Source organism: Vanessa atalanta, chromosome 18 (genome assembly GCF_905147765.1).
Source record: "Vanessa atalanta chromosome 18, ilVanAtal1.2, whole genome shotgun sequence".
Taxonomy (NCBI): domain Eukaryota; kingdom Metazoa; phylum Arthropoda; class Insecta; order Lepidoptera; family Nymphalidae; genus Vanessa; species Vanessa atalanta.
In genome coordinates, this window is record NC_061888.1 from 511,965 (window position 1) to 526,951 (window position 14,987).

Consider the following 14,987-nt stretch of genomic DNA (forward strand, 5'->3'; position numbering starts at 1 on the left):
TGTCATCAATTTATTAAAGACTGAGGAATCAACTCGCGCATATTGACATCGTCACGAACGCGTCCCAAACGGTAGGGAATATTTGTAATATATTGTTTATTGTCATTAAATTGTTCACTCGGCTCGCGGATCGTCGCAGTCGCGGCGGCGGACCGGCGTCTCATCACCTTTACACATGTTGAGATTGATATGTTAAACTAATTCTATTGAATTGTACCTTGTTGCGTATTATAAGTATGTATAGACCGACTCGGTACGTTATGTATTTGATATGTTGATACATTTGTTGCTGTACAGATTCAATGATGGAATTATAATATTTTATTATTATTATTATTTTATTTTTTTGTTAACTTGGTTTATCGTAAACGGGTCTGCAAATGTTATTTACGAGAAATTAAATTTAATTAAGTTTTTAAAATGCAATGTTTTTGAATTTAAAATTCGCTATATTTTAGTCAAAGTGTAATAATTGTTTAGTTTGTATCGTCGAAATGATTTTCTAATTATTGTTATTTTGCAATATCGTAAAAGATAAGAGGTCAATATGAAGGTTACAATGTCTTAGTGTTAAAAGCGAAAACCAATTAAAGGGTACCTTGAACATTGTCTATAATTATTATATTAACATTAAATAAATGCAAAATGATGAAAGTTTGTTTTAATTACTCCCCCTTTTACTGTTCGACAATGAAACAAATGTACTATCTATAAATATTTATTAGTTCTCGGTGTGTAAAAGCTAAATCATTACATAAATGAGATTCATATAAAAATACATGGACGGAATGACAACATTTAGGTGTATAAAATAAGTACGGCAAATAATACAAATAAAATATAAATTCTTAATAACTATGAACATTAATGGAATGGTTATTCGCACAGTCATATACACAATAAAAGTATATTAAAATAAATATTAAGTACAAGCACTCTAAGTGCATATTTTTAATGCCATTTTCAACATGCCGTGTCTTCCAAAGTTAAAATATATGTAACAGCTAGAACTCTTTCATTTTAACTGACAAACACATTTAAGAAGAGATGTCCCCTAATATTGGGATCGTTTAGTACTTCAGTACAAAGACCATACGGTCCTCCTTGCAGATGAAACATTAAACCTAAAACTTTCAGACTAAGCTAAGTTTGTGATCAGTCAGATTAAGTTTGAGTAACTCCAATCTGAATTGTCATTGATCTCAAATTTGTCAACCAAAAAAATCCAACTTTGTTCATAATTTTTGAAACTGGCAGTAAAAAAGTTTCATCTGCCTGTTATATATATACCTCAGCAAAGAACAAAACTCCTATACATTTGCTTTTCCTAATTTCACTGAAGCTTGTATGTTATATAAGTCTTTCTTTTGTCTTTTTTTGTTATAACTCATAAAAACCATATAATCGATAGTTTTATTAGACTATGATAATACTATGAAATGTTTAAAGCTATAGTTTTTAAATATACATGTTATACAATAATCAATATTATACATTCAAACCAACTCATAAGTAATAAAACTTGCTCATTAAAGCAAGTGAAGAACTGGTAACCTGTTTTTACTTGCAATACATATTGCTCGCGATATCCTTTTATAAAACAATAAATTATTTTCTTTTATTTCATTTGTTGTATTGTATAAGTGTTTAGTCATATTGATTAAAACATACCTGAACAAAAAATATTTTGTCCTGGATATTATAAGACGGAGTTAAACCATGTGTATTTTAAATCTAAATCCTGTCATTATAGAAGGTTTACTACTATATTAATTATCTATAAGATCGAAGGGAAGATGAACTGAGTGAATCTACCTCACTAACCAGGAGAGACATGTTGGCCAAACCTCAGCCAATGCGACCATATGTGAACTGACACAAGATTGCTGGCCTTAGATTAGACACTGCTCCGAGGTAAGACTTGTGGCAATCCCAGGTGGTGGTAAGACATCAACGAACTTAATAGTTAAAACAGGTTGGCATTTGGCTTTGCATGTAAGGCTTTATGATTGTGAATATATCGATATTTTAATATTGTCATATTAAAAATCTAATTAATAACTAATTGGAGTATTTAACAAAGATAAAATAATATCAAACTACATCAGATCATATACAATATAAGGTAACATGTAATGTAACAGATCCTCATTATGACGACATTTACCCCAGACATCTTAGCTTTACTAGACTGGAAAACCAAAGCATAGATAAACTTGGGTAAGGGATGGGTCTTGATCAATAAAATATGAACCAACAATGAAAAAGTGCCCGACTGAAAATATCAATAGAGTACATGTATGACACAATGATTGGTCTCTGATATAAATTGTATTTCAGAGGTTATATCAGAGATATTATTATTATATTTGGAGCACAAACATAATTGCTTTTAGACTTTCTTATATAATATACATGTTCTCTTTATACTTATTATTCTAAATAAGATTACAAGTTTGAAGATTGAGATTAATAATACATTGAGAATAAACTGAGAATCAAACAGTATGTTAAATCTAATTGTGGCAGTTATAATCAGAAGCAAATCTTTGGATTATAAATTTTAAACTTATAATATAAAAGCATATATATAGCAATGACTACACCATTACTTTGTTTCAATTTGGGAATAATCATCATGAATATATGTACACAACATGTATACTTATTAGTGTTTAAGACTTTTGCTTAATTTTAACTACAATGGTATAGTCAGTATTATTGAGAATAACACTATGAAACAATTTCATACTGTGGCACATGAGGTTCGTAGTTAAATCCATTATAATGTGTGAAACTGAGACATCTAGTGCCAGGGCCTTCTGCAAATGGGGTCAATTCATTCAAAAGAGATGAAAAACTGGGTCTTTCATCCGGATCAATTTGCCAGCACTGTAAACACAATTGGAAGAGTTCATCACCAACATATGATGGCTGGGAGGGTCTCATTCCTCTCAAGACTCTAGCTACAACATCTTTGTTACCTGTGTGAGCATATGGTGTTGCTCCTATGGTAAAAACTTCCCATACAAGAATACCAAATGACCATATATCTGCCTTTGGATTAAATCTAGTCTGTCTGAGCATTTCATGTGAGGTCCATCGAGTATAATTCGGTGTTTCATGCAGAGGACAAATGTGAGACAGCCCAAACCCTGCTACTTTAGCAACACCGTTGTCCCCTATTACAATATTACGGCAACTTAACTTTTTGTGTCCAATTTTTTTACTTTGTAAATATTCCATACCACAAGCTACTTCGAGGCAGACCTGCAGTGCTTTGTTTTCAGAAATTAGGCAAAACTTATTGTTTTGCAGATCCCTATGTCTACTTTGTAGAATCATTTCCTTAAGAGTTGTTTTAGTATCCTGTAATACTACAAAGAGGGTTGTATTTGTTTCGCAAATACCAATTAAAGAAATGATATTGTCATGCTCACTGGACTTAATCAATAAATCTAATTCTTGTAGCATTAATTTCTTATCAGATTTTTCCAGTTCTCTGTCCAATATGACCTGCACAAGCCCAGAAGTTTGAGCACCATGCTGCTGCACTTTCCCTTTTGTGAACTTTCCGTAGGTACCTAATCCAACTACACAAGATATATCTATGTCAATCAGATTTCTCGGAATATTCCATAGTTTACGTTTTAGATTACCATAGTAATCCACTCTTTCATCTTCGTCCTGCAAAAATCCAGAATTTTCAATCTCCAAACATGGTTCACTCAGACTTAGTGGCATGGACTGTGAGCCACGCTGCATACGGACCATATGGATTCTCTTGCGCAGAATAATAAGGAACCCAATGCCTATCAACAGCAGCACTATACCTATAGCAATTGCCGCACCCAGTGCTACAACCATGGGTGACATTTCTTCAGGCTCATTTATATTCAGTATTATTTTCTTTGTTGATTCAGCATATCTAATTTTCTTAACATGATTTTTTTCACTTACCACACCAAGAGAAACCTCAATATCATTTGTTAATGGTAGTGGTGCATTGTAAAACCCATTGTATGTGGTTTTGTCACCAATAATAAAATTACTTTTAATATCTTCAGGGTCTAACTCTGCAGTTATATAATATGGCAGTCCTTGTTCAGAAGCGTATGAAAAATTGCTTAAATTTTCAGTTATGAAACCTTGCTGATATAATTCAATTGATACAACTATTCTGTACATAGATACAGGTCCATTGACATTTTTTGCTTCCGGAATATGAACCAACATTTGGCCCCCACGTCTTTCTAGCATGACAATATCAGGTGGGCTTGGGTCGGGTGTCCCTATAATGGTTTCAGCTTGTAAAGTTATATTTGCACCTACTTCTTCATAATTTGCAGCTGCAACACTTATGCTGTACGTAGAACCCGACTGAAGATTTGGTAACTCTGTTTGAAATGTTTCATTAGACACTCTCCATTCCAATGGTATTATAACAAAATCTGCATAAGTTTTTAAAATTGTTGCTGTTATTATGTATGCTGTGATACGGGTAAAGGCTTGTGGACCCGTCCACTGCACTCTCACAGTTGTTTCAGTTATGTTAACAATATCTATCGACATCGGCGGACCAGGCGTTGTTACTTCCGTATCGTACACGCTAGCTGCATTTTCTCCACCACATTTTTGTGTTTCGTTCTTTGGACACGGCGTATCACACGACTCCGGTCCTAGTACGAACTGACCGGGATCATTTGCACAGAAACAAGTGGATTCGTTTCCAATTAGAGCGTATTTGTAATACACTTGCTCGCATGCTGATAAGCAAACATCTACAGACTGTCCTGTATGAGTATTTAACACATCCTCTTTGAACTTATAGCAGCCTATATAGTCTCCACGATCACAATTTATACATGTAACATAAAATAATATTATTGCTCCAATGAATACGCTCGGGCGTTCCATTGTTTATACCCGTTAGTGACTCAGTGTATAATTTTTAATGATTTCACTCGCACATTTTTATCAAATAAAATAATATCTAATTAAAATATTATTTCACTTCATCTGCATCATAAGTGAGCTTCTAATTTCAGTCTGGATTTTTTTTTATATAGTTTAATCGATAAATCACGATGCGGAACCGAACCGCATTTCGGTTATTTATTGTGATATTTCACATTAATAATAATTTGTCGTTACTGAGATGACATCAGACTAGTGATGCATCATGCAACACGTCTAGATGTCTAAAAGTAAATTACCAACGGTAAATTTTAGAGTTAATTAATTCTTAATTTACATATTTATTATTGTAGACCTATTTTGGGTTTTGAATATTTTTATCATTAGCTTTCATACAAGTTCGTTTTAAAATAATTATGAAAAATAATGTAAAATTTTACAATTCTCTCAACCTTTTTTTGCTTATATTTAATCCCGTCAAATACTTTTGTTTTATTTCAAAAATAGAATATGTTGACTGTCAATAGAATACTATTGAATGATCAATTTGGTAGCCAACAATAATTTCATGGTTAATTAGTTGGTAAATATATGATAGGTATGGTAGATCATTATCAGCCATTTGATTGAACGGTAGTATTTTTTTTTATTATGATCGATTTTTGAACTACACTGTATACACACAAATACTTTGTAAACCAAAGATTATCTATATATTGTTATGAACACGTATAAAAAATATTACTTTTATTTCCATACAATTGAAAATAAAAGTAGTAAATATTTATAATATAATTTTACCCTTCCCCTTATTAATATTACAATTATACTCAATACATTTATTGTATTTAACGTTTATTGTATATAAAAGCCGCCGTACGACAACTATTATAATTTGTGCCGACTGGCGACTATGAATTAAGATGGATCCAAGTGTACTGTACAAATAATTATAATTATGATAGTAAGTTCTAAAATTAAAAACCTTACTATTTATGGCTAAGTAATAAAATATTATGTTAATAAATTCTAATTTTTCATAATAATTTTTTTTAAGAAATTTGTAGAACATTATCTAAAATTACATAAATTATTTAAAAATGGCAACTAAGTTTCTAGCATCAACTTCTGACAACCCGTTTGAAATTCAAATCGTTAATAAACGGATCACTTAAATAAGAACGCAAATAATTTACTTTTTAATATTATAATCGTAAAAATTCTAATGACTAACTAATCTTAATGCGTTGTTATTTTTCCCCACGAAAATGTCAACGAGATCTGGAAAACGTAAGTATTATTCATATATCTCTTTAGTTGTGCTTGTTTTGTTTATATTTATAAAACCAAACATAAAGTGATACGTTATTTTTGATTTTAGGAATTCATAGTTCGATAGAAGAGCCTGTTGTAGAAAACATGTTCCAATTAAAAAGCGAAAGAAACACTCGTAGTAAACAACAGAAGACGAGTAATGTTTTGCCGCTCACGGAGAAAAAAAGAAAACATTATGTAAGATATCCTTCTGAAGAAGAAATAACTAATTCTGATAATGGAAATATTGAGATTGCGGTCAAAAATACACGGAAATCTAGAAGACATACACTCAAAGAGCAAAATAAGATTGTTAGTGATTGTGAACCAATAATTGACGTAAAAGCAGAGCGATCGACTCGTAGGACCAAAAAAAATAGTGTAAAGAATGATTTAGATAACGTGGAACTAACATTAATAAAAGAAGTCACAGAAGAGAAGAAAAAAGGAAAAAAGAAAAAAGCAGCTAAAGTCACGAATACAGAAGAAGATATTGAAAATGTACCCGAAGTAGACATAAAGATCAATACTAAAAAGAAAACTAACAAGAAAAAAAATAAAAAGAAATCAAACTCCCTTATTGTGACAGATGTTTCTGAGAATGTTAACAAAAAGTTAAATAAAAGCAATGCTTCAATCGATTCATTTCACAGTGCTGCTGGCAGCCCGGTTGTTAATACCAGTCAGAATTCTTCTAATAATAAAAATTGTGTAATTAATGAATCACCGAAAAACAAAAAAACTAAAAGAAACGTCCATGATGAAGAATCAATTATGAATGTTTCAGTAGATACACCAAATAAAAGAAGAAAACTAACTGTGGAAATGAAGTGTAACCAAACCAATGGTTCGGTAAAAAATAGTCCAACTGAGGAACTGTTGAGTGAATCAGATAAATCACAAAGCAGTGCCATTAATGAAGTAGAGAGCATACATAATAATACATTTGATAAAGACAACTCAGTATCAGCATTAAACAAAAGCCTCGATGCAAATTCCAAAAGAAAATCAAACAAAAAAACTAGTTGTGACAAAGTTAACGATAAAAATACTACATTTGAAATTGACAGCACTAATAAAGAACTCTCATCTACTAATAAACTTAAACTTAGCGATAAAAGACCATCTCTTAATAACACTTTTGACGGTAGTTTTAAACGAGACACATCAAGAAGTTCAATGATCAATGGTAATGGATTAAATTTAAATGCAACCTTTAATAAGGACAATTGTAACCAATCAGATGTCGGTAAAATAAATGATGGCATTAATGACATAACAAACAGTAGTTCCAAAAAGAAAAGAAAGTCAAGTATTAAAAATTCAACATACGATAAGATAGATGAACCACCAGTCACACTAAATGCTACATTTGACAAGGATATCTTAACAAACTCTTCAATAACTAATTCTGTAACTAGAGAGTCAAAATCATCGATAGATTCGTTTGACCAAAACAAAACTGAGAGTCTGAATAGTACTTATGATAAAAACCCCAAAGCCAAAATCTCCATAAGCTGCTTTAATGCCACTTTTGATAAACCTGCTAGCCTCGACTCAACATTTGATAAAAGTTTAAAGAAAGATTCAATTGACCAATCTAAAATGCGGCCCAAAGCGAAGTCGTCTCTATTAAGTTCTGACACAACAGATAATTCTCTAAACATAACTGACGACAATTCCCATGTTAGCATAAACAGTGATGATTCTAAATTAGAAAACATTATAAACACCACACCAGTATTAGTAGAGAGTAGTATGGATGAGTCAAAAACGGACACAACTGACAGTCTTACAGACACTGAAGTTATAAATAATACACCAAGAAGAGAAGCAACATTTACAGAGGAAAATAAAACTTCCCCATCTCATAAAGCAGACACAAGGACAGAATTTAAATCTCACACACCAGCAAAAAAAAATGGAATGGTATTAATGTCTCCTAAACAAACAAATTTAGAATCTGAAATTACACCACTCGAAAACACTACAACTACACCTAAGAAAAAAGTTTTGACAGAGACTAAATTAGCTACGACACCGCTGAAGAGAGACGGAACATTCACAAAAGACAGTCCAGATGTAATGACTCATAAATTGAGCAAAGATATGACACCAAGACGGATGTCTCTACCATCACCGGGCTGCACTCCACATCCGGGCTCCAAAAGCTCATTAAAGGAGAAGAGTGTTTTAAATGTGACTCGGTCAATCGAAAAGTCAAGAAGATCCTCATTAGCTGACGTGGCACCGAGATTGACCAGGGTGATGTTCTGCAGCCCTGTCAATAACCCGGCTGTAGTTACGCAAATGAAGGGGAAAATAATTAAGTCTAATTTGAAGGGATCAAACAAAAGCTTCGTATTCGATGAAAGCGGTGAGTTATTTTATGTTTAAATTAAGTCAGGTCCCTCCTAAAGATATTTTCAAAAGTCTCAGTACCAGCAAGTCCATTAATATGTATATCATTTTCTATTCTTGTTTCTATGCTAAGCTTTTATCTATTTGACTGTTCATAAAATATCATCTTAGTAGACAAATTGTTAAAGAGATTCTTATAGTAGTTTAAAAGTGTCATTGAGTAGATCAAATTTTCAAGTTTGATTTATTTCTAAATCAAAAGTCATATATTTTTATTTCTCCAGTCATTATAACATAACGTATTTAATAGCATTATTATTTTATGGTCAAAGTGTCGGAGTTATCGCGTCCGGCGCGCAAGCGCTCGTACACGCAGACCGAGGCGGAGGGCGAGCGCTCGTCGCCGGCGCGCTCCGCCGAGCGCCGCGCCCGCCCGCGCACCGCCAGCGCCGCAGGTACCCGCGCCACTTACGCTACACTACTACACTATTGCTAACTTGTTTTTACAGCCAGTCAGTACCGTAATGGACTTAAATTCTTAATTCCTAGGGTGTAAGAACTAGTTATTATTACCTACTGTTTAAACACTAGGTCTAACGGCGATGTCGATAACTTACACCATAAGATAGATATTTTTTCATTTATTGTTTGCCTAAAAAATAAACTCATAATCTTCGTATGTCAACTATACGTTTAAAGTTATAAATATTCGGTAGCGTCAATCCCACGTCCGAATTCTTTCCGGTCGTATGATAGAAATCTTCGGACCGGAAAGAATTCGGATCAGCGGAGAGTGCACCTATGTCTGCCCACGCACTTTCCGGATGATTAGGCTTCCTCGAAATCGGCTGCTGTGATCGAAAATCGAATAAGACACCATCATCATAATAGGAATAGAGGACACGAGCAATAAACTGTCGAACGTTCCAGGTCGGCTGCAAGAGGCGAAGGGCGAGCGGCGCACGAAGCTGCCGAACTTCGCGGCGCTGCACCAGAAGCAGTTCGAGCGCATGGAGTCGCTGGACGAGTGGCAGCGCCGACGCGGACAGCGCGCGCGACTGCTCACCACGCCGCCCGCGCTCGCCCGCGCCGCCGGTGAGACGCGCACGCACGCGCACGCACGCACGCGCACGCACGCACGCGCACGCACACACGCACACGCACGCACACACACACACACAAACTAACACTACCGGCCCCCACCAAAAGCGGGCGAAGTCGCAGGCGATTAGTCATATGTAAATTATATATTTGAATATTTTTTTTTCTCATGTCTTACAAAGGTATTCCCGTGTGAGGGATCGCCAACTTTTTTAAAATTTAATTGTCCTCGATCAGGGAAAATATAATGTTTGTGTTGAAAACGAAAAAATACATTTAAACCATTTGTGGTAGGCATGGAGTGGCGTGGCTACACTCCGTTCCACTATGTCGTAAACTGGGCGAAGCAAATGCACATGCTTTCGTATTTTGACGGTACAACATGAATATGTAAACGTAAAATAGCCTGTGGGCTAAGGCCTCCTGTCCGTTTTGACGAGAGGGTTTTGAACTTATTCCATGACGCTGATCAAATACGGGTCGTTAAATACACATGTGTCAGAATTTCATTGACATAAGACACATTTAGGTTTCCTCGAGATGATTTCTTTAACTTTTATTTATGGCTTAATAAAAGTGAAATTACACACTGGTGATATCGAGCACACGTGCGTTATATCTGTCCTTATCTTATAAATACTCACTCGGTATTTCCTGTTTAAGGAGCAGTATAGCAATATATAATGTCGTAAAGATTCACGTTTTCTTTTATCAAATACAATAATAAAATTATTTTATTCGCATAGAGTCGATAGCAGTACCTAGTATTATGATTAATATGTTACCTCCTTGTGTAATATTAGTTTGATAATAACTATTCGGTCGAATTAGCCGCTGTGTTCAATTTTTTATCACGTTTTTATGGAATTTTACAAATAAAATTAAATTTTATGATAAGATAATATCTTATTGACTTAGAGATGTCTAAGTATGCTCTGTCTAATATTATATAAATATACATATAGGAAATAGTTTTAAAAACTACAGTACGGAAGACTTCTGGGGAACTGTGTTTCGATATGAAAACATCTGAATTTCTTTGTTGATACAACCAATAATAAAGTTATTTTTTGTCAAGTTATAATGACATGACATCAATATAATTCATAATGCCTAACAGTAGTAATGTAACTTTCTACCAGTAAACATTACTTTTTATTTCGATATATAGTTCCGGAGATTACCCCGTATACGACCTTATAATATTAATAAGTATAATGTGTATAATTTTTATGACCAAATTCAATTTTTACACTAAATTTTCTTGTTTGCGAAATGTGTAGACTTTAAGTCGTCCCCTGAGCTCATACTGTTAGAGTAAAAAAAATTAAACCGCGTTTCACGCCGTATTTATTCTACCAGGTACTTAAGATGTTATATCCCTCGGGCTTGTAATTACAGTAAGTTTGACGTCCCGTTTAAAGGTAGACTAGTGAGTATGTTAAACAGAAAACTCACTTTTATTATATACTCCGTAATACATATGTATGACTTTTATTAACGAAAAGGCAAGGGGCACCATATAAGCACAATTTTTAGATTCTAAGAATGACTCTTTTTTTTTTTCAGAAACGGATAAAAATGTATCACAATCCGATTCATCGACTAAGAAAATTGAAACGCCGAAGTTAAAGCAACCGAGTGCGGTTCCAGGATTCACTAAGTTCGGCTTCAAATTGAACCTCGACGTCAATCCCTTCAGCATCCCATCGAAGACAACGGATGTCAAGCCGAAGGAAAAGAAAGCGGTAGTCCTCAAGAGACAAGCCACGCTGCCCTCCCTCGCCGGAGCCACCGCCCTGCGGAGGGAAATCGCTAAACAAACCATTATGAGGGAAAAATCATTCGCGGAGAAGAAAAACGTGCACAGGAACGAAACTAGAACGGTCATAAAGGGCGTACGGACGAACAGACGGTTCGAATTGCAGATGAAAATGCGAAATATTAACAATTAATACTTGTTGTTGATGCTGTACTGTTATTGATTAATAAATAATGTTTACTAATGAGCGATTGAGAGTCGGTTTTAAAATTTTTACCAAATGTTTCATTAACTCGTTTTGCAATGTGCGTGGAAGTTATTTTGTAATTAACTAACTTCCAGACGAGTTTAAACTTGAATACAAAGATGACAATGCAAGAAGAGAATAAAAACTCGGTATATTATTATTTTTATTTCTGTAAATACATGTCGAAATTTAGAAGAAACAAAATAATTATGGTCATACAGTGGCATTCGTATGTTGAGTCGTTATTGAGATTATAAATCAGTTTATAGTGAAACAAATTTGAAACAACTCCATTTTTACTTACGTTTTACGGGAATACTTTGTGTTTTCACACGAGTAGACGTCGCTTGCAATCATTATGGGTGATAGATTCCGTAAGTACAAATACGAAACTTATCGCAAAACTCGTAGGTAATATGCGACATTTTCTTCAATAATTATACCATTGAAAGGAAACGCGCGTCAAAAAGCGTGTCGCATAAGTCATATCACGACTGAGATTAGTGGTTTCTTACACAACAGCAGTTCTGTGTTGTACGATATCTTTATATACTTTAAATATTTAATAGTTCATTTAGTATTAAAAATCTTAAATTGACTAAATTTAAGTCATGCAACTTAATCCTAATACCTCATATGTGAACATAGGGTTGCCTAGAATATGAAAGGCTTAAACAACAGACAAAATATTTGTCATTACGTAAAGTTTATTTCAATGGCAGGACGACTACGATAAACAAACTTTAAATTTACATAAATTTCATGTGATTTGGTAATAGCTGTATTATGCACTTCAATCAATTGATAAATATGTCTTTATTTATAATACAGAACTGTCACCCTTTACTAATTTTATCTACTTTAAATTTCTGATAACTTCGCTATTCAAAAGACCTTTTTCTCACAAATTCCTAGTAATACCATCGATTATTTAGATCTCGACCAATTATGTCACGTCAATTCAAGGTCAAAGTTTACATAATTCCTGCTATTGGAATCGATTTTAAGTAGGTATGTCGTGGTGCCATTAGAATTTAAACTAATGTCTTACTTAAAATATTAGAACATTAAAATATCGAACGAGGACAAATAATAAAATGAATGCAGTATTTCCGTATAACGTATAGAGTACAAATATGAAACTAACCTCTTTTTTATCGTCTTTGAATATGCCACTTTTTCATTTATCACATACGATACAATAAAATTATTTATTACTTAAATTTTAATTATTCGCTCGACAATTTTTATAGCTTTATTAACTTTTCGTATAAACTCTATCTTTGATAATATTTCAAGATAATATAGAGAACAGCATTACAGTTAAAATACTATTAATAAATTTAATATTTGAAAATTATTTGTTCGATAGAAAATATATGCATTAGTACTTTAAGAAATAAGTTTAGTTTAATTAGAATCAATATTTACTTTAGTTTATCAAATTTTATTACGACGGTAAAACTTAAACAACAACTAACTATTATATAATGATGAAGAAAATGATAAATATTTGTCAATAAGGAAATAAGCTTGTTTTTAAAAGTATTTTAACGTTACATCATGAACCTAATGTCTAGTAATAATATGAAGAGGGTAAATGTGCCCAGCCGGGGCGTGTCACTCGTCATCATTAATATATTAAAATACGCAATAACTCAGTACCGATAGTAAGCGCAAATTAAATAATTCAAATTTTCGATTCGGAAACTTGTATTATTTACTTCGCGATGTATTATGAAAATTACAAGAGGCTCATCCCTTAATTAATTCAATGTATCTCCCAGATTATACTTTGAGCGCAAACAATAGCCAGTTTGACAAAGAAAGGCTTATCAATTGTCTGATAAACGACAATAACTTTTGATATAGAACTGTAATTTTATGTAGGTAGTATTGTTTAAATTATAAAATGTCTCGTTGCCTAGTGAGATGCCTCCAGCCTTCATAATATAGGTACTAAGTATTGACTTTAAAATAAAATCGTTATAGAAAAACTTATCTACGAGATGTCAGGCGATAAAGCAAACCATACAAGTTACTTTCATTTATTTAGCAGTGTGATTGAGGATCGATGATGAAGTAATTAATGAACTCATTTAACGACTGAATTTGTAAGGGTTCGTTTGTATCAAAGCGTTCTAGAGCGTGCAATTGGGGTTCTTTGTAGTCATGCTAATGTTAATGTTTAATTATATTTCACTCACCGATACACCTATGGTCCACTGGAAAATGAAAAACAGGAAATGGAAAATTTCAAAAGAGCGATGGTATTAAAATTAAAAATGTATTAAAAAATTAACCAATTCTCTACTTTTATTTATTTTGACGGATATTTGCCATTGCTTCTAAAGCAAGACTTATTTTCTTATAAAAAAAACAAACATCTCCGTAACTTACTGTTTTGCTATCATATTTTCTATTCTTCCACGAATATATTATTTAATTCACAACTCGTGTGCCTCAAGTTACTTTGTTTTCTTTATTTAATAATTTTATTTACGGTAACTAAATAAACAGAACCTTTTATGTTATTATATTCAGTCAGTTTTGTATTTTATAAACTAGAAAACACGATGTGTCATGTCTTGAAAACACGATTTTTAAAAAATCTTCCAGCATTTATTTAATTCTACAAAATTAAATATACCAATTTAAAAAAATTAAGTTTGTCTCTTAAATTTTTTATATTATATAATAACTTTGTTAATATTTTCAACTAAATATGACTTATGAACGCGGCATCATCTCATACGTGTTGACTTACACGTAGGTTCGAGTTATTCAGTATTAATTTTAGATGGCATGTGACCTTGGATAGTGACCGTATAGATTATGTATTAGTATAACCAATTTTATATTATATTGTACACAAAAGTTATGTGGTTTTATTTCTGTTAGTATTAAATGTTCTCCTTATGGAGTTGTCGTGCGATCCACGATTGCGATTGCCTGTGAGATCTAGTTAGATTACATTTATAGTACTAGATTTATGTAATAACAGCAAATAAAATCTGGTAAAGCATTATTCAAATTATATATGCTTTAATTTTTTTAAAGAATTTTTTAGGCATAAATGCTAGTTCCCATAGCTTTAATGTTGCCGAAAACAATTAAGACAAGAATTTTTTAGGCATAAATGCTAGTTCCCATAGCTTTAATGTTGCCGAAAACAATTAAGACTATAATGTATTAATCAAATTATTTACGGTAAACCCGCAAAACTAAAACGTGTGTCAATTGAGGCTAGCTTCCTAAGTTTCTTGAGATACCGTAAAATTAAAA

At 32.9% G+C, this 14,987-nt stretch overlaps 2 protein-coding genes across 2 annotated transcripts; one reads left to right on the forward strand and one right to left on the reverse strand.

The window, feature by feature from the left end:
* Positions 1–704: 704 nt before the first annotated feature.
* On the reverse strand, positions 705–5,158 carry LOC125070724 (putative inactive tyrosine-protein kinase Wsck). Its single transcript, XM_047680664.1, has one exon. The coding sequence runs from the start codon at positions 4,915–4,917 to the stop codon at positions 2,734–2,736; it is 2,184 nt and encodes a 727-aa protein (XP_047536620.1). The 5' UTR covers positions 4,918–5,158; the 3' UTR covers positions 705–2,733.
* An 899-nt stretch (positions 5,159–6,057) lies between these two features.
* Positions 6,058–14,394, forward strand: LOC125071050 (protein ZDS2). Its single transcript, XM_047681109.1, has 5 exons — positions 6,058–6,207; positions 6,299–8,608; positions 8,925–9,047; positions 9,523–9,687; positions 11,263–14,394. The coding sequence occupies exons 1-5, from the start codon at positions 6,186–6,188 to the stop codon at positions 11,646–11,648; spliced, it is 3,006 nt and encodes a 1,001-aa protein (XP_047537065.1). The 5' UTR covers positions 6,058–6,185; the 3' UTR covers positions 11,649–14,394.
* Positions 14,395–14,987: the final 593 nt, after the last annotated feature.